At 47.3% G+C, this 24,035-nt stretch overlaps 6 protein-coding genes across 6 annotated transcripts; 5 read left to right on the top strand and 1 right to left on the bottom strand.

The window, feature by feature from the left end:
• Nucleotides 1-1,775: 1,775 nt before the first annotated feature.
• Nucleotides 1,776-2,552, top strand: Osi12 (DUF1676 domain-containing protein Osi12). Its single transcript, XM_076903301.1, has one exon. The coding sequence runs from the start codon at nucleotides 1,782-1,784 to the stop codon at nucleotides 2,550-2,552; it is 771 nt and encodes a 256-aa protein (XP_076759416.1). The 5' UTR covers nucleotides 1,776-1,781.
• A 966-nt stretch (nucleotides 2,553-3,518) lies between these two features.
• On the bottom strand, nucleotides 3,519-4,239 carry LOC143428462 (uncharacterized). Its single transcript, XM_076903344.1, has 2 exons — nucleotides 3,934-4,239; nucleotides 3,519-3,794 (listed from the first exon to the last, which is right to left on the bottom strand). Exons 1-2 carry the CDS (start codon nucleotides 4,190-4,192, stop codon nucleotides 3,607-3,609), a joined length of 447 nt encoding a protein of 148 aa, XP_076759459.1. The 5' UTR covers nucleotides 4,193-4,239; the 3' UTR covers nucleotides 3,519-3,606.
• Nucleotides 4,240-7,373: 3,134 nt separating this feature from the next.
• Nucleotides 7,374-8,535, top strand: Osi13 (Protein). The gene is given in 2 exon segments (XM_076902958.1): nucleotides 7,374-7,587; nucleotides 8,186-8,535. Coding segments are annotated over 2 exon segments (564 nt in total).
• A 2,881-nt stretch (nucleotides 8,536-11,416) lies between these two features.
• Nucleotides 11,417-12,988, top strand: Osi14 (DUF1676 domain-containing protein Osi14). Its single transcript, XM_076902959.1, has 3 exons — nucleotides 11,417-11,642; nucleotides 11,849-12,034; nucleotides 12,600-12,988. Exons 1-3 carry the CDS (start codon nucleotides 11,417-11,419, stop codon nucleotides 12,986-12,988), a joined length of 801 nt encoding a protein of 266 aa, XP_076759074.1.
• Nucleotides 12,989-14,529: 1,541 nt separating this feature from the next.
• Nucleotides 14,530-16,655, top strand: Osi15 (DUF1676 domain-containing protein Osi15). Its single transcript, XM_076902960.1, has 2 exons — nucleotides 14,530-14,890; nucleotides 16,321-16,655. Exons 1-2 carry the CDS (start codon nucleotides 14,530-14,532, stop codon nucleotides 16,653-16,655), a joined length of 696 nt encoding a protein of 231 aa, XP_076759075.1.
• A 4,976-nt stretch (nucleotides 16,656-21,631) lies between these two features.
• Osi16 (DUF1676 domain-containing protein Osi16) lies at nucleotides 21,632-22,656 on the top strand. The gene is made up of 2 exons (XM_076903291.1): nucleotides 21,632-22,148; nucleotides 22,274-22,656. The coding sequence occupies exons 1-2, from the start codon at nucleotides 21,632-21,634 to the stop codon at nucleotides 22,654-22,656; spliced, it is 900 nt and encodes a 299-aa protein (XP_076759406.1).
• Nucleotides 22,657-24,035: the final 1,379 nt, after the last annotated feature.

The following is a 24,035-nucleotide window of genomic DNA, read 5'->3' on the forward strand; positions in this document are numbered from 1 at the left end:
TCAAACCTGAACCTATTTCTAAGTATCGCGAGTAAGAAAGCAAAAAATTACAATATAAAATATTTCAAGGAAAACTCTATCAAATTATCAATTTCGAAGCATCCACACTTTCTTAATATGAATGAACACAGGAATTCGTCACTTGCAATTACAAGAAATACGTTTCCCACAGAACACTTAAAGACCAAGATCACGCGTACACCTTCGCGCGTTCCAGGCAATCGCGGGTGAATCTTCGTCGATTTCCCTGAAGTGTTCGAACGTCTCAAGTGTTCATTTTACGACTCATTGTTCACTGTGGAATCTGTTCTGAGCGTGGGCTGTACGTGTTCACCTGTGTGCCACGAATGTGGCACACGGTTCGCCTCGGTTCGCCGCGACCCTCGCTCTGAGATAATCGCGAAGTAGGTAAGCGAGCATCGAGGATGCGTCGTTTTCGCATTAGAGATGCGTTAACCTCGATCGAGTCGCGTGGTTCTGTGAGATCGGCACAGTGACACATTCTATTTGTCTAATCCATTTTTTAGCAACCCTTCGCACAGCAATTCCCATTTTACTCGGGAACTCGAGACTCCAGAGCGGTTAATTAACGAGAGTGTTTAGAACGAGAGAGTGAACGTCGACAGGCGTCTGTTTCACCGCAGACACGCCCGGTTAGCCTCGCAAAAACGAAGAATACCGCCGCCAGTGAAGGTGGAGGAGTTGCAGTCTGGTGCAACGGACGAAAAAGTTGCAACGCGGTTGCGAGCGTAATCTGCTCTCGCTGTTACGCGTCCCGTTGCGCCGCTTGCCTCTCGAAATTGCTCCCAGCGCAAACTTACAATCTCCGCCTCTGTAATTACAACCTGGCGACCCTAAACTCCGATTCATCATATCCAGCGAGACAACAACTGGAACACAGCCTGCAACGCTGCTACGAGCCACCTCGTACCTCGAATCTTTCGATCTTACCCCAGCATAGAAAGCAACAGGACCGTATCGCAGCTATCAGGACAAGATCCTCCCTGGAACGAGAGATCCTTCGACGACCCAACGAACGATCGACGATTTACACGCCGTCGAATCTGGATCGCGATCTCGAGGAGACTAAACCGCGGAAGGAACACGCGCGAGAGTTAAGGCCGCGGCCTGAAACTACTTCCAAGCGTCACGACGTTCATCGAGAGGTCAACAGGATAACTGTGTCAGGGGCACTCCAATAGGATACTTCCTCGCGGTCGTTTCCCCTCCCCGGTGCATCAGCGAAACTTAATACACGATCCGAGTATTCCACCTTCCCCTATCTCGATCTCTGTGTCTCAGTGGGTCTGTGTGTCAGGATGGGTCGCATGCCAGCGCTATGAGAGAATGTTCCGCGTTTGCTGGGAGGAAGCAGACCAACGAGGGAGGAAGGAGGAAGGAAGCCAAGTGCGCTCTGGTGAACCGACTGGTGACTGTTTGGAGGCGGTCACAGAAGAGGCCCCGCAGGAAGCGCGGGGGACGTCGTCACGTGGGACCATTGGCACGTTCGCGGGCTGTTGACACGGCTCCTTACGTGGGAGACGAGCGCAGCCCGGTTCGCGAGGGATGGTGCATCGGTGCATAGGTATATATCCAGCTGACAGCATGCTCCTGGCGTCAGTCCTCCGTCTGGATCCTGCAGCCCGCGGAAGTGCGCTCGCTGATCTCGTCTTGGTGATATTTGCGTATCCGTGGTGATACGTTCTTGCAATCTCGTGTTTTCTTCGCCGAGGATTAAGGATTCGCGAGTAATCGGTTCGTCAAGAAGGATCTCGAGGACGATGGATCTGTCCAAGTGTGTGTTCGTCTTGTTGGCGTGCTGTGCTGTCTGCCACGCGTCGTCGGGAGCCAAGGACGACGACAGTCTGATGGACAAGGGCTTCAGAGTCATGTACAAGCTTTACGAGGACTGTCAACAGAGGAACATAGCCTTTTCGACTTGTATGAAGAAGAAGGCGATCGCGTTCGTCGAAAGGTTAGGCAGAATGTCCGTTCTGCCTCTCTCTGAGAACCTTGAGCTGGTCAGAACAGTGGACGAGATGCCTGGAAGCTCTATATCGGAGCTGGAAGCTACCTTGGGCAGAACTGTGACCAGCAAGGACGAGATTCTGAACGAGATCCTGTTCGATCGAGTGGCGTCGTTGTTGAATAGCTTCAACATTCAGATACGTCTACCCAGAACGAGCCCTGGCGAGCTTAAACAGGGCATGGAGGAGGGACGCGGCAAAATGAAGAAGATGATGGGCACGATGATGATGGGGATGGCCATGAAGATGGCTGCGATGGTCCCTATTGGACTTGGATTACTGTTCTTACTGGCTGGAAAGGCTTTGATCATTAGCAAGATCGCGTTGGTCTTGTCCCTTATCATTGGATTGAAGAAGCTTTTGAGCCAGAAGCAGGGCCACGACCACGGTGGCTGGCAACATGGCGGCGGTGGCGGCTGGGACAGGAGTCTGAAGAACGTTCTAGGCAACACGCTGGCGTCGACAACGGAACAGACTCGCGTTTACGCGCAAAACTTGGCCTACTCGGCACGAATTCAACACTGATTGACTGCTGACGAGGGAAATGCGAGACCTTCCGGATGCGTTCGACTTGCGTGACGCCTGAATGGCAGCTGTATCACACGCCCTAGGCTAATATGCGTACACGTGTTTTGTCAATGCTAAAGTGACGAGACAATTTTGTAGGCTGAAGCTACTGAGATTATTTATCGATAGAACCTGAAAGTAGTTAGGATTTGTAATCTACCACCAAGTACCTGTAACCTCTTCTCTAAGATCGAATCACGATTCAATGTACAACGTTAAACTTATCTATAAAGAAACATACAAAACCATTCCATGTTGCGATTCTATTCACTACTGTCCATAAACTGTTCAATAATCGAGACACAGATTTTCTGCCTTGCTCGTGAAACGAGATGAGCAGATAATCAACGGCTAAACGAACGATGCGATACTGTCGAAGACACTCGCAGCGAATCACGCGACAGTCGACCACGCGTACCTTACAGCTGCCACTCATTTTCGTTCCCCGTCAACCGAGAAGCCGTTCGATGCGATAATAGCTACCACACGACCGTTTCCATGCACGCGAGCATCTAACGGAACCAAGTTGAGGCATTTTTGCGCTCGAGACAACTCGCAACCAGCCACGAAACGAAATTTGCAGTCATCTCCTCGCGACTGTCCCCATTTCCACAGTTCAGATTAATTTAGTTACGCATGGTATGAATTATTTACCATTGGACGCCATGACGTAGATCGATGCGAGTATCGTTGATCAATCGTGAACCAAGACTGAGCTCGAATAAAAAGACACGCAATATCGACGTGAATGAAGGAAGTCACTACGATTTAATCATTTTCATCGCTTATTCTTTAGCTACACCAACCGGATACAGTGATATGTTACATTCTTACGCGTACAACCGGTAAACAGGATCACGTGGATCGCAGCAACGTGTCTCGTGCCCGCGATCCACATGATCGAAACCTTGGGACCACCTACGATCGTCTCACGATGTTCTCTCAAGCGAAATCAACCGTGCAAGCCTGACTTTTCGTCGTTGATACCACTTCGATCGCGAGAACGCTTCGCTCAGCGAACTTTCAGACCCAGAACCGCAGCGAACAACGCGAAGAAGAAGCCAGCGAGCAACGCGGTCGCCTTCAACAGAATCAACCCTCCGACCATGGTTGGAATCAGAGCGACGAACTTCAGTTTGTAAGCCATCAACAGCGCCATCATCGTGCGATCCATCTTCCGTTTCCTTCGTCGAGGACGATCTGAAAACCGATTCGAGACTGTATTCTCCAATGTACTCAATGTAGATGTAATAAACGAGATTAACCATCGTACCAATGAGCGTTATTATCCGTAATCAGATTAATTAGACTAATTGACGTCGCTATAATCTAATATTACCTCGATCCTGCAAGTAGTCTTTCGACAAACCCAACCCATTGTTCCTCGTTTGGGTCTTCACCAACTTCGTCTTGTCCTCCCCGCGCAGAATAGCCGTGCTCTGAGACGCGACCCTGTGATGGACCTCCTTGATAACTTTCTTTCCCACGGGGAAGGTCTTGTGACCCGCGTGTTTGTCTTCCGATTTCGAGCTTTCCAACAAACGGACCACACAACTTAGAGTCAATAGAACCGCGACTAGATTCACTCTCGACCTCATTTTTCTAGCGACGAGTTCACGTGAATTTAGTCCACGATCAGCCACGACCCCCAGTTAGCATCCTCGAGGGATGCGCGTGTTCCCCGGGTCGCGACGCGCCTCAAACGCATCCGCTTAGTTGAGCGTTTCGCGTCCTGTTTCAGTAATCACCAGAGGATCGTTTCTTGCGATACTGCGCCCACCATGACTCTCTTTAATTGTCTCTCTCGATGTTTCTGCAAGCGTGAAAACGATCGCTAAGTTTGACATTTAAGTAGAACGGTTCAGACTTCACTAACGATTACTGAGCTCTCAGACATTACTATGGAATGGACTTCAGCTAGCTTCAAAGGCAATTGAACTAAAAATTTAAAAATGACTCTGAAATTTTCTTTCAAAATGTGGCTATCGAAAGATAATCATAAAAACGTACAATGTAATATAAAAATAAGAAAAACGAAAAAACAATATTTCTCAAAGAGACAAGATCGCAACTTCAAGAAGAACCGCAAACATAAAATTCCATCCTCGCGACCATCGCATCAAAGAAACTACCCTAACTAACCCCCGTCTACGCGAGGAACAAACTTACAGATCCACCTAGGCTCGAAACGCGAACACTCCACGAAAGAATCGTTTTCACGGACGCTTCTGGCCTCCTCGAGATCCTCGAGACCTCGATATCGATCCTCAGCTGCTGGAAATCCCGCGATCGAGATACAGCAAAACACTTCGCGTTCGAATGGAAATGACGAATGATCGTTACCCCGTTACGGAACGGACTGGAACAGCGGGCGACCGCGAGCTGACTGATACGCTCTTGATTCCTCGACGAGGACCCGAGGGGGGCCAGCCAGGGTACCGCGGCGGGCACGCTTCAGTTGCCGGGAGGATCGACAGCCCATGAAAAATGAGCACCGCGCGACGATCCGGCAATATGTGCGCGCGGTAACCACTATGATCCAAATTGTCGACAGCGGATATATGTGTCAGGTTATATATTGTCGAACGGTACAGAGGAGGCAGCCCTCCTCGTCCCGTTCGCCTCTTTCCAACGGGAAGGTGGAAAAGCACAATGCTTGGATGGGTGGAGCGTGCACCAGCGCGCCACGAGGGGGTGGCGCGCGTGATTTTACGGTGCGTGGCTTCCTGGCGATGCGCGCACGATGATTTTTGGGTTACGTTCAGCTGCCAACCGGATCGATTGATCGACGATTGCTTCGATATTGAAAAGATTGACCTGGATGAGATCGTAGGATTGTTTTATGTAAATCATTAAGTTTCGTGGAATTACTTAGTTTGGAAGTACTGAGCGATTTGTGGTGCGAGGTTGCTGGTAATAAGGTAACGTAAACGTCCCGGAAATGGACGTTCTGCACGCGATACAGTTTATCGCCGTCAGAATACCCGCATTCCGTGGAAACTGAATTCCTCCATCGATCGTCAAGTGTAAATACGATCGTGCATAGAAAGTCAGATGTGTCTGGGCAAGTTCAACGCAGTGTCAGGTGCAATGGTACCGTGACATGGTACCAGTAATTATAAAGTGATCGTCGACGAACACACTTTCCAGACCCTCTTCGTTATTGTCATTGATAATGGATAAACTGTCGAACCCATATGCGTTTGTGAAAATTATTCACAGTTTATTATCACGAGTACCGTTAGAAAAATGTTACCAGTGCGTACGAGGTCAGAATTGCGATACGAGAGCTTAATTATGTACCCGATGCATTTAGAAAGGAGAGAGAAAATTAGGAGAGCATCTATTTTCTAATTAGTTGGGTCATCTGGGCAAATATGGCGCATTATTGCACGCCCTGTCAGACAAATCGCGAAAGCCAGAAGTCGTCGAAGTAGTTTTATTCATATGCCAGATGAAAGAGCATTGTAACGTACTGCGAGGAAGCGGAGGGCAATTTCGTGGCTTCCCGAGTGAATACAAGGGATACGAATAATTGCGCGAGAAACGGGACAGACGGCCATCAGGAGGGGGACGAATGAAAAGAAATGAGAAGACGAAAAGTCTAGGTCTGCGAAATCACTGTCATCATTGCGGTCTTCCTGCGTTCTTTGTTTCAAGCGTCGCATGTTGCCGTAATGATCGATACCTGGCGTTTCATTTTCAGAGAGAGAGATAACGGTCAGAGTCTTGACCAAGGCTTAAATAGCGAGGAACATGAACTCGATTCCAGATATTCCCGTAAAAACAATCAGAAGTTGCTCGATAGAAATCTCTACTAGAACAATCGAGATTTCTACTCAGAGAAATCAATTGCGACAGCGGATTCTATCTGCGTATCTTTGCTCCACTTCGATCCAAACATTTCTTGCTCTTATACAATCAAAAAACTTAAAATGATATTACGACTGTTATGCTTTCTTTCGAATTGAATAACAAATAGTCCAACTGAACGTATAATTGAAAAATCGAGCGTAAACAGAGCACACGCCAAAGAACGATTCATTTCCAAACATGCACCTGTTTAGAAACCTTCATCAACATTCTCTTCAACGACAGAATCCGTATAATTCAACAGAATTTGTTTCCACGATCACGAAGAGCGTTTCCTTTCGCAGCGCGATCGTTTTCGTTTCAGGTTCCGCCTGGTCATTTCCAGTTCTCCGCTCGAATCAAGCCACCCGGCTAGTCCAGGAAACGCGGATTCGCCGCCGTTCGATTACTCGAGTATGAAACGAACTCGGTTCAACAATCCAGAGCAGAGCATATTTCCGCGCGGTTTTGCACGGAAGCGTGGCGTTCCATCGTCGTCTGCGTCGGATCGATCCATCGACCTGTGGAAATGCTCCGTTGGTGTGACCGGTAACGACGTCGTCCAATGATCAGAGAGGACAGGGACGACAGTGGACGGGAATGGACGGCGAATCCTTCGTCACGCGTCGGTACCAAGTTAGATGGTGGTCTCCTTCTCTGAGCTTTTCACGTGCCACCTATATAAACTAATGGTCCGGTCTAGGGCGAATGTCAGTTAACATTTCATTTGCCAACTGGACGGTCCGTCACTCTGCGTCGTCGCCTCCAACAACGATACTTTCGCACCGTCTGCGTGACATATTCTCCATTTTTTCTTGTTAATCTCGGTTGGTGATACATTGGAATTATTTGAGAGAAGTGTGTGCCACGTCTTTGGTCGCTTTATGCCAGAGGAAATTGTCAAATGAGACTGAAGGATACCAAAGGATGCTGCTGTTGTGCTCGTTGCTGTTCCTGGCTGTGTTAACAGCGTCCGAGACCACGCAATCCACTATGCTGCAAGAGCAGTGGGGACCACAGTTGGAAAATTCGAGGAGTCCTGCGGGTTGGATCGGTGATGGGATTATGAACGTGATGCATACCGTTCTGCCTGCGACTCAATCCTCTTTCGAAGGTATTTCAATCTTTAATTAGACTCTGAGTTCAACTATATAAATTTCTTTGGTAGAAATCGAGTACTTTCTTTTAGAAAAACTTCGCATAGTTGATAAAAATGACTGCTGCATGTAATCGCGTTACTGCTAATAGAATTGAATGTTCCATTCGTCTAATAGACACATCGTTGTGTCTCCTTGGCATTCGAATAGCGTGAAATCCGTGTAATTAATCGATCGAATCAAAGAATGTATTACAGCGACGCTTTAATCGTTGGTTGTCGTAGGAGCGTGTAATTACAGGCGCTCGTTAATGGCACCTAACACGCATCGTAATAGGTACAGCTCGATCGTTCACGGCACATGGCCAGTCGACACGAACACCATAAATGCTTTCCACTCCAGTTCACCTTATTACCATGTTCATTTCGTGAACGTGACTAATAAGGAGGGCTTGCTTTTTGCTCTTGATGCACCGCGTTATCTGGTGCATCGCCGACGACATAGAAACGGTGGTTAATTTTACGGTATCTGCTTTGGCAATCAACAGAAGTGCCATTAAATATTTAATTCGAAACTTAAGTTTCTTCCGCGAATAGTATCTCCATTTATTAGATATTAAATATATATTATTCTTGTTAACAGTTAGGAGGAAGAAAAAGAAGCACAAGCTGAACAGATACATCATCCCTCTGATCGTTGGATTTATGCTAATTAAATCGATCCTGTTGCCTATCGCTTTGAAGACCTTAGCCATTTTGAGCGGCAAAGCGGTGGTTCTAAGCTTGATGAGCTTAATCTTGGCTGCCATCGTGGGACTGAAGAAGGTCGCGCAGAGTCATCCTGGATCAAGCTACGAGGTGGTGAACCTACCTCTGAACAAGTACAAGAGGCACGATTTTCTCGAAATGGGAGACAACCTGATGGATTCTGAGCCTTACACGTATTATAGAGAACGACGCAAGAGGAAATAAAGATATGCATTGAAAAATTAGAAATCGTTTCGATCATTTCACCCTTCAACCCTCGAGAACTACGCGGGGATATTTAGCGTCGTTTCTGTCAAAGGTATTTGACGTACGTAAAACTTTCGTTTTTAGAACTAACGCAAACGGAACTCGCTAATTACTCGGGCACACACAAAAGGAACGAGCGCGGAGTTAGCGGTGGAGAGGCAAAGCAAACCGTAGAAAGTGTTTTTGAACCGTGGCAGATTGTAATTTTCCCGTTCGCGATGCGGGCTACTTGATTACATGGACACGCCCTCGGAACAATGCGTATAATTAATTTGTTTTAACCGTCTCTCGAGTTTCATTACGATCTTACGTAATCGCGTTGCTTCTTCACGGAGAGAAAGTTCATCTCGAATTCCGAGAATTATGAACCGCATCGAGAACTCGTATGGCAAGTATCACACGCGGCTGAACTTTGACGTCACACTAATACAATTATTGTCGTTTCGAAAAACTTTTATTTCACAATCTCGCGCGACTAGATTCCTGAGAACATTTTTTATTTCATTGAAAACAATTTAAAACAGACAAGCATGTAAAAATATTGACTAAGCGATGGTTAACGATAGAAAGAAATTATAAAAAGAAGGGTAGCTATTAGAAAAATGTGGGCAGTAGAAATTTATAGCATTCTAAGTAATTCAGGCACCGATAAAGATAAGACTGGAATGAGACAGCGTTAAATAGGACAGGTCTATCCATCAGGTCGCCGAACCTGAAATCTAATCTTTCCCAAAATTCCTAGAAATACAATTCACCCCTCTATAAAACATTCAATCAGAGTCGTCAAGCTCTCGGAATCATACACTTAAGACAATACTTTCAATTATCCTGTAATCCAGCACGCATACAACTATGTAAATCGTGTCAACGGAAAGTCGAAATTATACAAGGCGACAATCAGATGAAAGTAATGCAGACGCAACAACAGTCGAAATTGAATCACCGTCGAAAGCAACGTGAGTAGCCATGAAAAAATTTCTCCGTTTAACGCCTCGTGCTAGCATTCTGTACTCCCCCTTCCTTGTCCTTCCTCTGTCTGTCCTACTCCATCAACGTACCATTTTATAACGTAACATTTCTATTTCTCCGAATTGACTCAGGAATGAAACCACGAGCGGAGGTGTAACGGATAGAAAACGTATTCGTGTGCATATTTTCTATCAAAATGTGTTATCTTCAGCGTCTAAACAAATATCTCGACAAATACGCAAGTACTGAAGCAGGCACAATGGTAAAGAGATGCTTCTCGTGACGATTGGAAATCATTGTCTCCAGAGTCAAGGAGTAACCTAGAAAATAATCGAAAAAATTCATTCAACGGATACCGTTAACACGGAGATGACGAAGTTCCGCGTTGCTGTTAAATATTTAAACAGACTCGAAACGAGACAATGGTGTAACGCTCGCGAATAAGGCAGTTGCCATTCCGAGGCACGCGCCTTTCGAAAAAAAAAAACCGGCCCCGATGAGATGTACGCATTGTTGAACATTGTTTGCCGAACGCATGGCATCGACTGTGCTACTTCTCGCTGATTGTTGAATCAGGAATTTGTGGCGAATCCATATTAAAAAATGAGACGACTGTCCTGACGATCACGCGTGGGGACCAATCCAGAATCGATACAATCTATTTTGGGTCGTAGTTTCAAGAATGATTAGCAGTGAATGACTGCAAGTAAAATATTTACGAGAAACACGCATGTGGTAATTTTTAACCCCTTTCATTCAGTCACGTCTCACCTATACACCGAGTTATTGACTAAGCAAACAATGTCGGAGAAAGTAGAGTTTTCTTTGACGATCTGCGGATAGCGGAGACCTGGAAACACGGAAAATTCCGTAACCCACTAAAACCTCCACTGTACGAACACTCTGATGAATGACGTGACTATATCTTAACAAGACACATAATCACGAGGATGAGATAGGTGTTAATGCAAGGAAAACTGTTTAGAGTTATATCAGAAATCGCGACGTCGATGTAATCCTTGACACCAGACGACCGAAGACCGCGTCTGTGGGTCAAGGTGAGCAGCTCGCTGCACGTGGAGGTATACGTGAATGCAGCGACCTCGACCGTGGAAGATTTTTCGATTCTAGCATCTAAGGGCGGGCCACGCGAATACCTCGAGAGATTAGGGTGAATTAGATTCGAGGAGTCTCACGACCGCCTCGTGAAGTATGGTAATTCATTGACGACACGCCATCATTGTTGTCACGTCTTCTTGGTTCTCTTGAACTTACAAGCGATTGATAAACACCATACAAATATCATTAACTTCAATGCAATGAAAATTAGCTATTGACTTGAATGCCAACGTGGAAAGCATTGCAACCCCCTCGTCTCAGATATCACCTAATTAACTCGATTGTTCAATCGTTTCGAATGCAACAACCACAAGATGCACCAATGGACCATCCAAGTCCCTTCGCCCATGGCACGATTCCCTCCCCTACTGACCCAAATCCACTTGGATAGCTGGGCCACCAATATCATGGATCGTCCGAACTAAGGTCCGCCCAGCTCCAGCTAGCTGGTCGACTCAGCGAGGAGTCTGTCGGTCGTTTGTTTAAAAAATTATCGAAGAAAGTTCCGTCTGAACGGGGGGAGGCGGACGTCGTGTACCAGCGATGATGCCTCGTGTGCCTTAGCCGTTTGTCGTCACACGCGTCATCGGTTTAGAGTGGGGACATTGGGGAGGGTCCCAGCTGGTGCACACCTATAAAGATAGAAGCTACGGAGGGTCAGATCACACTTAGCTCCGAAAATTTTCCGAGAGACGTGCACCGATCCTTTGTCTTCCTCTCTCGTTCTGACCAGTATAGTCAGTGTGTCGGTTCAAGGACAAAAACGAAGAAGATGAACAAGCTACTAGTGATTCTGGGACTTGTCGCAGCGTCCGCGATGGCAGTGCCCATGCCAGACTCTGAAGACGCGCAGCTGAACAGGGATCTCGACTGTTTGGAGCGAGAGGACGCGTTGTTCAGCTGCGTCTTCGTCAAGACCATCGGTGCACTGAATAGGGCTGCCAGATCTAGTGATATCGAAGTTATCGGCGGCGTGAAATTCGTAAGGGAGACGCCGAGTGAGTTGAAACTTCCCTGACCCTAGAGACTTACTTGATTAGCTACGCGCCTCAGAAATCTCTAGTTTAGTGCCAGCAAACGAAATATACCTACGTGCAAAATTTAGAAAAGTGCTACATGTCGATACAAACAGAAGAGACTCGCTTATTCAACTCCAATATCTATGTTTAAATGTACGATATATAATAATTACTGCTCTTTTCAGTGGAACGCAACGGAAAAGAATTGAAGACAGATCTGGACGTGATGAACGAGCTGCCAAGAGAAGCATCAGACAGAACTATAAAACTGGCCATGATGCTGTATGAATCAGCCATGTACTTCCTCAAGACCCATAGCCTGAAACTGAGCATGCCTGAAGAGGGCTCGATCTCCCGTGCTCTGGACGAAGGTAACTTTCTATCTCGCGCTATGATAGGAGACGCTCCTCTTACGTAATCCATCCTACCCCGATGACGGCCCCGTACAAACGCGTCACTGGTATGAACGAATAAACTGTTCAACGAGCCTTTCACCTTCGCGATATCTATACGCGCGGCGGCAACCAGTTCCGGATAAACCCGTTCCTCGCGCGCCCCACCTTCTGCATTCGCTTTCCTTCTGAAATTATACGTCGCGTATTTAATAGGGAAGAAGGTGGGACCCACCGCGTACGGAACGCGTGGACCATTAATTAGCGGCACTTAGGATCGATTAGCCGATGGCGAGAACAAACACGCCGAGTTTACTCGCGCGTAGTTGCTGTTTAATACTCGATTTGTTAATGTTTCATTTGCGAGAATGGTAAAGTTTAATTTTTAGTACTGCATTTTCTTGATGCGCTTCTATAGCGAAGAAGATCGTGCTTTTCGAGTTGAAACCCAAATTTTCCAGAGGATAATAATTCTAATCGTTTCTACAGTAATCGAATTTCAGAATTACCCTTTCCAGAAGTTACAAATTTTCCTTATTTCCAGGTCGCGCCAAGATCAAGAAAATGGCACTGCCTCTGATCGCCGCGGCAGGAGTAAAATTATTCGCCTTGGTGCCCATCGTACTCGGAAGTCTTGGTCTCTTGGTCATGAAGGCCCTCTTCGTAGGCAAAATCGCCCTTCTAGTGGCTGGTATATTGGCCTTCCAAAGATTATTTGGCAGCGGCAGTTCTGGCGCAGCCAACTTCTTCAGCAAGAACGTTCAACCATCCACTGGCTGGATAGACAGCGGCAACCAAGGTTGGTCGTCCAATGCCGCTGCTGGCCAGTCTCAGGGCTATTACAGAAGAAGTTTCGACGTCCCGAATGGAAATCCGGACGCTCATTTGATGGCGTACTCAGCCCAGGCGCCAATCGCGAACGAAGCCCCCTAAAACAACAATTTCGACGCTACTCGTGGCGAACGAAAGAATCCAGGTTACCTGGAAGCCATATCTCACGCGACTCTGGTGTCTCTCGTACTCGCTAGACTCATTCCCGACTGCTGAACTAGTATTTAAGTGCGAGTTAACTTATGAATCAAGTAAATTATTAATGACTCCTTGTATCAATAAATTATTTCTACTGCAAAACTGGAACATTTAACTTTCGCGGGACCGCGAGTAACTCTATCCGCCTGGAATAGTTGGGAACGAATAACGGCTCGAAAGCAGGGTCGCGATTTCTATTTTAAAGAAATTATTTATGCGCGTGCCGGCGACACGCGAAGGTGCATAGAAAACGCGCGGTACGTGATTAGTGTTCGCCAGCCGCGAAATATCGACATGTTCGTGGATCGAGCCGACAATCGAGCTGGCTCATATGCGATTCCGTTCGGACGCGGACGTACCTGCGCTCCGTTTGCACTCCCACCGCGAGTCGCGTACCCTCTTTTCGCGCCATCTCCTTCCTCTTTCCTCGTCCGTCGTTCTATTTCCGTCTCTCTTTCGTTTCTTTCCCACCTTCCGCGCTTCCGACCGAAAAAAAAATGATACGGATTCGGGACACGGGTCGTCCGTTTTGCATGCCGTTCCGTGTCACACAGACGCGCGAACGGACACGGAAATCTAATTTCCACCGTGAAACTTATTACTCGACCGTCTCTGGAATATGACGTGAGAAGCACGCGATAGTGGCCCTTTGAAAGCAAAGATTCTGCTCGTGGAAACTTGCCATTGTGCGGCAAGCAACAAAGACTCGAAGGCTTCTAACGTTGTTCTTTCAGCCCCTGAAATACCACGTTTCATGGTAACGCTTCATGCCCCCACTATGTGACTCTTGTCTTCTACGAAGAATTTTGAAAGTATGGTTCTACAGGTGACTCTACTTTTGAGTAAACCAGACTTGTGATTATCCGGTTCTCGGTGTAGTAAATCTTGGATACTCGGAAATAAATGTCGCGGATATCTCCTGCTTTCCTCTAAAGCAAATTAGTCGTCGCGATTTTAACGGACCATTAACGTATCTCACTATTCAATCACCATCCGACTGACATCTACACGCGTATGCTCGTTCAAAATTTCTACGAAACAGTCCTTTCTTATTTTACGTTCCTTGTAACTGGCGAACAAGCGAGGCTCGCCAGACTTTTACTGCCTCGAAAAAGGGAAGGCAATGCAAATTTGTCGATCGATCATCGAAATTCTAATTCAAGCAAAGCGATCGATCGCTCGAAAGTGATCCCGCTGGAAAGGAAAATTAGTTTCTATCGGCAGACGCTACGTCACGTGGACGTAGCCGGCTATGTGCAGCGGGCAACCGATGAGACGTTGGAATTAAAATTCTTCACACCGCGGCCCTTGCACGTCGCTTGCCAAATGGTTCAAACTGGGCCCCACCATCGACCGTGGTCCGACGTATAAAAGAAAAATTGCCCCCGGGGCAAACAGTCAAAATCCGCGGCTCTGACACGTTCGATACCAAATCGATCATCAGGATGATAGTCAAGCTATTGCTCGTGATATTCGCGGTTCAGTCGATCGCGTACGCCGCAGAGGACGATGGAACCGTGGAGACCAGACTGACGAGGGCGATGGACGATCTGAATCGAAGGGGCACCATCAAGATTTACGGTGACATGATCACTTTGGAGAAGGTGCACGTCCAAGAAGAGGAAGACGAGTCAGCCAGAGCTAGCGGGGATCCTTTAGTGAACAAGATCGAGCAGTTCTTCAGGACCAGGCGGATTCAGTTGCACCTGCCTAACGATGGATCGTCCGCTGACATGTTTGGCAGAGCTTTGGGGCAGAAAGAGATGGGAGTTGAGCTCAGAGCTCTGACCACGGGTGCTTCTGAAGGTAAGATCGTCTTTGGTAGACGTTGAAAATTGGAATTTCGTTAAATAGTCATTTCCATTCGCGATCTGAGTTACGAGCACTACTCATGTTCAAGTATTACGCGCTTCATAATCATCTGCTGCGATTCGAAATTGAAACTCTGTCACACGTACAACATAATTCTTTACGGTGTGTCAAAGTCTTCGTATTATTCTTAATCGCTCTTAATTGTGCACGATGATTCTCGATCTTGTTCAATCCGAAGAGAAAGGGAAACTTTACGATAGAAGAAGAAGAAGCAAACGATCTTCTGTCTTCGAGAAGCAATCACTTAAAAAGGGGAAAAAGGATAATGAAAACTAAAAAAAGAGCAAAAAGAGGGACAACAGTTGATCCCAAAGAAAGCTCGAAGAGAAACTTTCTATCCCAAGTATTCCTTCGATCTCTCCTTTAGCCTACATGTCGACCCACATCTCGACATTTGAAATTCACTTTCTCGAATACCGAAGCGTCGGATACTGAAAGAAACAGAGGGGTGGGGGAGGCAAAAATGTCCATACGCCTCTAGCATGATCCTATAAATCGATCGCAAAGGAAACTATCACCGGCATGGGATTCGTACGCGAGCAATTCGAGGTCTACGCGAACCAATCTTCGACGCCTCGAATTGCCGCTATGAATGGACCGGTCCATGGCCGCGAACTTATAGCGCCTCGCCTTTCTAAAGGCTCTCCAATGCGGTGGAAGTAAGCCACGAAGCAGTGGAACGATTGGCCGCGAAAGTGGGACTTCCGGTAGCGGGGCTTCCGATTGGCTGAGTCGTCGAACCGGCACCTCCGTTCGTTCCTCTTTCCCGTGTCCTCTTTTCGCGCCCCTAAATTTCCACCAATTTTTTTCTTCTCCCCGAATCGATCCGCCGGGAACGCGCGCAGCGTGGAGTCGACGTGATAAAAGAGCGACACGAGACGGGGCCAGAGGGGAAGGCGGTAGCTGCGTCGAGCATAGAAAGCCGCCAAGACGCGTCCCACTTCCTCTCCACATCCGCGAAAATGCAGCCGTGGCAGGGATCGGGATAAAGTGGGCCGCGGTTGGGATTCCGGGTTTCTGGAACGGTTGCAGAGAGAACACGACGAACGTGGACCTTGAATGAGAGTGCCACATGTCGAAGAAAGTAGATAGCCGTGGATGACCGGCCATTAGAGGCTCCTAGATGCCCCCTCTTCCCTCGTGACGCAGGGCGTCTTTACAAATTTCACTCGACGATCCATTGGATCCATTAAACGATCGATTGTATCTTAATTGAAAAATTTACAATACGTTTCTATCTTACTCTATCGTCTACTGAATCCATCGACTCGAATAAACTAATACACTCCTCGACAGTAACTTTAATTTGCATTTATTTAAGGAAGTGTAGTATTTGATTTGAAATCTTTCTCGTTTCGTTTCAGCTCGAACCAAGCTGAAGAAGATGGTGTTGCCGATTTTATTGGCACTGAAGCTCAAGGCCATGATCGTTCTGCCGATCGTAATGACTCTGATCGGTCTGATAGGCATCAAGGGACTCGGTGCAGGTCTGCTGTCCCTTCTTCTCTCAGGAGCAGTAGCCTTGAAGGCACTGTTAACGCCACCACCACCTGTTCCCGCCAGGGTTAGCTACGGTATCGTGAAGCCTGAAATCCACCACGATCATTGGCACAGGTCGCAGGAGGAGGTGAATCAACCCTACAGAGGTTGGGCTCCAGAATTGGGACCTGAACCATATCCTTACCAAGACATCCCATAAACTAGTCTAACCCAGCTTCGATTCATCCCCTCATCCACTCCCTCTATTTATTATCTCCCCTGTTATCCCCATTGTATTAAATAAAGACATCGCGTCCTCGTTCTTTTTTTTTACAATCTCGTGTTTTAATCTCCATCCTTCGCGGTTCTCGTTGTTCGTTTTATTACCATTCTTCGAATTCTCGTTCCATCGAACCGTCCAATTCAATCGTCCGTCGAACGTCCAAGTACTTTCCTCGCCGATCGATCTTCGCTCGAGAGGATCCTCGTTCGGTCGGTAAAATGATTAAATAAATAATTGGAAATCTATAATCACGGGGTAAGCAGGTTACCACGGGGCGGTGCGGAGGGGTTAACGACCCAAATAAAAGCCGTCCGACGCGCTTCGCGGTGAAAGAGCGACAGGTGGGGACTGGCGAACGAGTAGGGGAGTAGAAACAGGAAGGAATCGGGGTCACTGTTACGAGAAAGGTGGGAAAAGTCCCAGTGACGACGATTGGCCGCACATGTTTCCCCCGTCGATCGATCCTGAGGATCAAGGGCACTGGGTCATTGCCTCCACGTGGACTCCCACTATGCGAGAGCCCCTCTTACTATCTCCTCGAGGTGGGGTCCTGGCGAGTAACGGTATCGGTTGTGATTAAGTCGCATGGAGAGGGCAGAAACCTTGAGTATATAACAGAGAGATCGAGAGGACAGCACTGTCAAGAGCTTGCGGAACTCGAGGCGAGAGCTGACGAGTTCGACGAGCTTTTCTTCAGATATGAAATTAGTCGATATTAGTGGCTTCATTTCTTTGGACATTTCAGTATTTGGAAAAGCTTGAGAGGGCAATTATTTAAGAGGTTCTTCATGACGAGTGATTTAATAGTCCTCTAGCAATAAGTAGACTTCTTCTTTTCTTTTCAGTGACTCTAGAAGATTAGAAAATATGTTCTTGAAGTGTAGGAAACTGTTGGATGTAAATGATCTTTAGAGTGCAAAGTAGTTCAAAATTAGTCGAATTGAAGTATCTCTAATATAATTCCAATAAGCGCGTCTCGAAATGAATCCTCGTTATCGTCTCTGCTCAAAGCTAATTGCCCGTAATTATTGCGCAATTGTTCGATAAGAACTTCAGTACGATTAATATTGCTACGCGCTCGAAATTGGGTCAGAAAAATTGCTGAACGTCCGAAGGAATGATCGACTGAACAATGGTCGGGTGCTTGGATAAGGAATTCGCGGCATCCATAGACTGACCCTGAAAAAAATGCGAAAGTATGAACGCGCGCATGGTACATTTTGAGCGCGTAACGGATGCTCGTTCTCGAATTAACGAGGTCTACGCAGCCACTCGGCCAGCAATCGGGATCAGTCGCCGTTGATGCACCCTCATTTTTTTCTCGTTTCACCAGACGCACAGCTCGATAATGTGAATATGTTCGCACAAGATGCGAGAGAACATTAAACGCATAAAATAACTCAACCCATGGAACCATGAACTGCTAGATGCCTGAGAATTCGTAGCTTTAACAAAAAAAATCATTCTTACAGACAAATAACATAAATTTGTTCAAACATTTAACGCTAAAAGCTTCCACGATTACGAACTATCCAAAAATTACGAAAGAACTCATCGAGAACTCATCGAGAATCAGAACTCATCAAAAAGAACGCATCGTACACACAGTACTTGGCCCTAAGAAAACCATGATCTTCGAGACTAAAAAAAATATAACAGGAGTAATGAGAATCACAAGGTTGCCCAATTCGCTGCGACGCAGTGGAACGATCCGTCATGGTCAGACACGCAGCCGCTCCTCGTTTCGATCGACACGGTTTGTCGAATCGTACGGCGTTCGTTGAATACCCTAGCTGAGAAACGATCTTCCACCCAAGATCGCCAACTAATTTACAGGGAATTCTACTGATCCAATATCGATCCAACGGACAGCGACTTTCTCGACATCCGTGGATCTCAATTTTCAAAGCGAAAATGGGCTAATCGCGTGCGATCGATCGACTAACGCTGGGCAATTACGTTCACCGTTTCGAATGTGTAATACGCCGGATCCGCGGACGAAAACGAGCAAAAAAGCGGATGATGGACGAAGAAAAACAGAGCTGCGGACGGGCAAAAAAAAGGGACTGGTAATAGAGATTGGCCTAATTGCCCCGCAGACAGGGACAATCCCGTAAAATCAGACTGCCGCTAACTGAATGGACTATCGCGATAGATGTCTGGCTGGTCACTTTTGTGGTTTCCGTGTTAGTTTCTACGAAGCCGAAAGCCTTTTGCCGGTTAACCTGAATCGATTTTCATCGATTAATCCATTCGCACGGTTCGATGGTCGATGGACGCGATTTTTCTGCTCCGTGAAGTCAGGTGGACGAAAGCTGGCCGATTCTGTTATATCATTCTAACGATGGTCGCCGGTGAAACGTGGCTGGCGTGCATTAAGGACGCTTATGAAATTGCAAATCGGCCATAAAACTGCCAATGCTCGGTTTTAATTTTCGCTTTCGCGGTGTCTGGAAAGTAGAATGGCATGTGGCGTTTCTATTTGGTACAGCTTTTTGCTCGTTCTGCCTTTCGAACGGAAGGATGCTCGGAAAGAGTTATCGATAAACACGGCTGGATCGAAATTCGGACTCGAATTCGATACACTTCGATTCTGTTACGTATCGAATGTGGCGGAAAGATAGTAACAGTATACGACGAACAGTTATGAGGCATCAGAGAGGTGCACCCATTCACGTTTCACTTGCGGCACAATTCGCGTGCTATCTATTGGTACTTGTCAGCGATTCGAAAGGTATAACCGGATGGGTCGATGAAAATCGAGTCTATCGGATCTGATCGGTAAACCGCGACGCGCTGTTCCCGCGTGGAGCGTGCTGCACGAATTATTAAATGACTCTGTTCTCCAGCTGTGTCAGAAGTTTGCCAAATTCTGATGCGACTCGAAAAAAAAGAAGCTGCACGATTCGATGGTTAACGATCGCGTAGGATCAAGCGGCTGGCCGACTCTGCGCCGGATCAGCTCGCGAAACAGGAACAACTCGAAGACGGACGTCACGCGATTATTAACGAAAGGAAGGCGGTCTGGTAAAAGGAAGTAACAAGTAGTAGCGAAATAGATACCTAGAGAAGAAGGCTAATCCGCTCCTTTCCGACACACCTGCTGGGCGAGCATGCGAGCGCATCGTCTCGAGCGTACGAAACGCCCGTGAACACCTTACGCGGCGTTCACGCCGCGAATTTACTGCACGCCCTATTGACGGAGTATAATTTCAGTGGAATGCGCAGCCTGGTATTTTTCCCGCGCTCGCGTGCGTGCCTGGGTTTAAACGCGACAACGAGAAACGCTAAATGTCCGACGAAATACTTTTACTTTGATTATAAAACGCATCATCGGATCATTGAATGGTATTTCAAAAAATACGACGAGAGATTAATATTTTTTTTCTTTTTTCTTTCATCATCAACCACGCGAGTCAGCCACGAAAATCCAGCAAACTCCGCGGAGATGATCTAATCAGGGATCAGACGGTTTCCTTGGATCTCTGATAACAGTCACGCGATTTCCAAAGCGTACTCTCAGCAAGTGCGCCTCTCGCGAGTGGATCCTGCGAAAAATTGGCCGCGGAGCGCACTTTCTCGCCACCAGATCCGTCTGTGAACGCCGTCGTTCGAGCGTGGCGCGCGAAAATCCGATCTCTAACTGGGCTAATTTAAAGTAGGCCTCCTCCGCCTCGTCTCGCTCAGCCGAGGGAAATAATGCGCCACACGGTTTCCCTACCCCCTTTCACGGTTTTCGCGAAACCTCCTCCGCGGCGTTCGCTCGAACCCGGATGCCCCAAGTTCAATTTTGCGCGATCGACAACCGCCACACCGACCGCCTCGATTTCGTCGTCGAGATGGAAAGTGGTTCACGCCGGCTCGTCTCCATCGTCCATCGACCACGATCCATGCGTTGCCCCCCGTCAATTGGGTCAATTTACAGTCTCTGACTCAAAGAAAATCGACGACAGCACTATCGATACGTCGATACAACGAGCAAAATGCCATCCAAGATACCAGTTCTACTTTTCTCGAGTATAACCAATGATTTAACACGAATAACGTCAAACACACATAGCAATCAGCAGTTCAATAAGTATATAGAACACGAGCACAACATAATTGAACTCGACAACGTACTGTTTAACACGAAAAATATCCGTCAACACTTCTCCAACGATTCCATCGTAAACCCTGCTGGGTACTCCTACGCGGAAATTAATTATACTTTCTGTGTCCAAATTGCAGCTTTTACTGTTTCTAGAGCAAACGGAATCGATATCGAAGAAAGTCTGGTCGCTTACAGCCGAGGCAAATTCACTTACCAAATAGACCCTGTTGTAAGGTCTGAATGAGCGTCAAGGATCACGAGGCTTCGCTCTCATTAGGTCGTCTCCAATATTCTTCTCTCTCTCTCTCTCTCTCTCTCTCTCTCACTCATTCTGATTCCCTCCGTTGCCGCAAATTCGATAGAGATTCGGATTCTCCGCTCTATTTGACGCTCCCTCTCGCCTTGAACGAGGCAAGCGGCGGCGGCGGCGGCGGCGGCGTGGCTGCGAGAGGGCCCCTCGCCTCCTCTTGGACGGCCGCGAAAGAAGAGAGCAACGCCGTGGACGGCTTGTTGGCTCTCTCGTCTTAGGAGAATGTATGGAACGGCCGAATGGCAAAAAGGAAAAAGGACTACCCAGTGACTCGCTCTATATATACTGCAACTATCCGAGGGTATGTCCAGTGCACGGTACGCGTCTCGTCCGTCAGCTTCAGCCTCAACGGGTCCAAGCCAGTAGCCTAGCGAGCGATCCAGCAGTCCGTTTCGCGTCGCCAGTCCCAGCCGCCGGACGTTCTCCAGCAGAGGATCACTCCAGACCGAAGGGTAGCTCGCGTCCGGGTTCCACAGAAGGGTCGCAACGGTACGATTCGTTGAGGAAACAATGACGGGATTCGCGATAGTCGGTAAATCGTCGCGTCAACAGCCACTGTTGCTGCTGTTGCCTCTTCTGTTGCTGCTCGGTTCCGTAGCCGGCGAGATCGAGAGACGCACGTCCAAGCAGATGGTCGAGGAGTCCCCGGAGAGCCTGGCCTCGACCCTGAGCAAGGACTGCGGCAAGTCGTACAGTGCCACTTGCCTCAAGCTGGATGTGGTGTCGTTTCTGGATAGACTGTCCGAGCAAGAGGACATCAGTATCTTGCCAGGAGTGTCGGTGATCAAGGAAAATGGATCAGCTGGCATGCCAGCCTCCGAGGTGGTGGCCAATCTCGCCAGGGACTTCCCGAACGACGTTGAGAAGAGGCTGGACGCGTATCTGGTTCACAAGGTCGGGAGCTACCTGAACAGCCACTCGATCTCGATCAAACTGTTCGACCCGAGGACGTTCGAGGCTGCGAGGAACTTTAACGAGGAGACACTGGCTCAACTTGGTCTTAGCGGAGGACAGAGCGTAGGAACCGGTAAGGAATCACTCCCATTAAAGTTGTTCGACAGGAATAACGAGAATCAGAACTGTTTAGACAACGATTAGGATATCTACGATTCGAATGAACATCGATAATGATTTTGTTAAATGTTCTAACAGGACGTAAGAAGGAGAAGGGTGGACTAGGTGGTATAATGGCTGGTCTAATGATGATGAAGGGTACCCTAGGCGCGATTGGTTTTGGCGCCCTCGCTCTGCTCGCTGGTAAAGCCCTGATGACTGGCCTGATGGCTCTGATGCTGTCAGCCATAGTTGGTCTGAAATCTCTGGCTGGTGGCGGCGAGAAAAAGACCACTTACGAGATCGTCAGCAAGCCAGTGTACTCGAGCTCTCACACTCACAGCTCTGAGGAGCACCACGGCCACGGTTACGGACATTCCGGATACGGAAGATCCCTGGACACGATCCACGACAGCGTCCAGCAGGCTGTATTGAAATACGGGAACGCGCGAGATCGCCGGTCGTTGTTCCGGCAAAATTAATTAATTGTTGATCGGTGGAGCCGCCAGCGGGTGGAGGAGAGCTGGTGGCACTCGAGAGATCTAGTAGCACGTCTCTACCTCACCGAGTTCACTTCGTATCCGTCTTCCCTCTTTCCACGACTTTTCCACCTCACGATTCTCTATCCAGCCAGTTCTCCGACTCCTCCTTCTTCGACTCTCCGTTCGCCATCCACTAGGAACATCTCCTCCGCCACCTTTCTCTCTTGACTGTAAGCTCGTTTCGCTTTCTTGTTGCTCGTCTCCGTCCGTCATTTCCGTCGCCACGGTTGGTCTCGTTTCATCGTCCCCCCCGTCTGTCTCTCTCTCTCTCTCTCTCTTTCTTCTTTTATCACCATCACCAACTTATGCTCATAGATTAGTAGATATTTATTTCGCGGAGCACGTTCTCCTCGTCCCTCCCGTACTCATTCCCAACGGTCACACGGCTCGAGCCTGGTCATCGTTGCACATAGATCATCCTCGAATCATGTACATGATTTCTACTCTTGTTATTTATATGTATTTATACGCATTGTAAAGTTTTAATAAATCATGTTTTTAAGAAGCCGCCTGATTCCCCCGATTATCTTTTCTGTTCGAATTTTGGGAGATTTGTCGAGAGTATTGGTCGTGGTTCTTCTTCTTGTTCATTTAAATTCATCTATTAGTAGAACGTTTTTAAGTAAAAAAAAAGAGATGAAACGAATTCTAGTCTCGATCTCCCGCGGAGAAAATTATACGTTTCGAATAGTGATTGGAAGGGGGATATACTGGCCGTTTAAAATGATAGAAAACAAGGTCGTCCCCTTCACAACGCTGCGTGATAACCAGAACCAGAGCATTCCATGAACATCGAGGAACGCATGGTCACCGTATTCCAGATGCCTTTCACGAAGCTCATCCAATGCACAGATCGAAAAAGAAAATGTTCAAAACTCAAATCTGATCTTATCATTCTGCTATCTAACATCGAAAAAGACATACGAATTTACTATGAAATACTACACACACGAATTTTAAGAATTATCCAAAGGATAGGAATAAATCTCGACATGCTAATGGAGACATTTTTCATCACCACAAACTACATCTCAAGCTCCACCATTCATTTTGCTTTGAATTGCCCCCGAAATCTCGAAAGGCATCCTGTTCCACAGATACCAGTAATCTACCTGAATCATGGACCCAATTGAGACTAATCTCACATACTTAAACTGGAGCAACACTACTCATGAAAAATCGCAGAGAATCCATATTCTCACAACGAGAGCTTGAGAGATTGAATGTTTGATTTACAATCATTCGTTGATTCCCGTTTACAAGAAATTTTATATACTTGTTACTTTGTAATATGAAATTAAATGTGATATTAGAAACTG

The sequence above is a fragment of the Xylocopa sonorina genome, chromosome 10 (genome assembly GCF_050948175.1).
Source record: "Xylocopa sonorina isolate GNS202 chromosome 10, iyXylSono1_principal, whole genome shotgun sequence".
Classification (NCBI taxonomy): domain Eukaryota; kingdom Metazoa; phylum Arthropoda; class Insecta; order Hymenoptera; family Apidae; genus Xylocopa; species Xylocopa sonorina.

Bases quoted from the DNA above. Each gene is read 5' to 3' on its own strand.
- Osi15 (XM_076902960.1), top strand. From the start codon at position 14,530: ATGATAGTCAAGCTATTGCTCGTGATATTCGCGGTTCAGTCGATCGCG. The intron at 14,891-16,320 runs GTAAGATCGTCT...GTTTCGTTTCAG, and splicing joins GACCACGGGTGCTTCTGAAG to CTCGAACCAAGCTGAAGAAG.
- Osi12 (XM_076903301.1), top strand. From the start codon at position 1,782: ATGGATCTGTCCAAGTGTGTGTTCGTCTTGTTGGCGTGCTGTGCTGTC.
- Osi16 (XM_076903291.1), top strand. From the start codon at position 21,632: ATGACGGGATTCGCGATAGTCGGTAAATCGTCGCGTCAACAGCCACTG. The intron at 22,149-22,273 runs GTAAGGAATCAC...ATGTTCTAACAG, and splicing joins AGGACAGAGCGTAGGAACCG to GACGTAAGAAGGAGAAGGGT.
- LOC143428462 (XM_076903344.1), bottom strand. From the start codon at position 4,192: ATGAGGTCGAGAGTGAATCTAGTCGCGGTTCTATTGACTCTAAGTTGT. The intron at 3,795-3,933 runs GTAATATTAGAT...ATCGGTTTTCAG, and splicing joins AGACTACTTGCAGGATCGAG to ATCGTCCTCGACGAAGGAAA.
- Osi14 (XM_076902959.1), top strand. From the start codon at position 11,417: ATGAACAAGCTACTAGTGATTCTGGGACTTGTCGCAGCGTCCGCGATG. The intron at 11,643-11,848 runs GTGAGTTGAAAC...TGCTCTTTTCAG, and splicing joins ATTCGTAAGGGAGACGCCGA to TGGAACGCAACGGAAAAGAA. The intron at 12,035-12,599 runs GTAACTTTCTAT...CCTTATTTCCAG, and splicing joins CTCCCGTGCTCTGGACGAAG to GTCGCGCCAAGATCAAGAAA.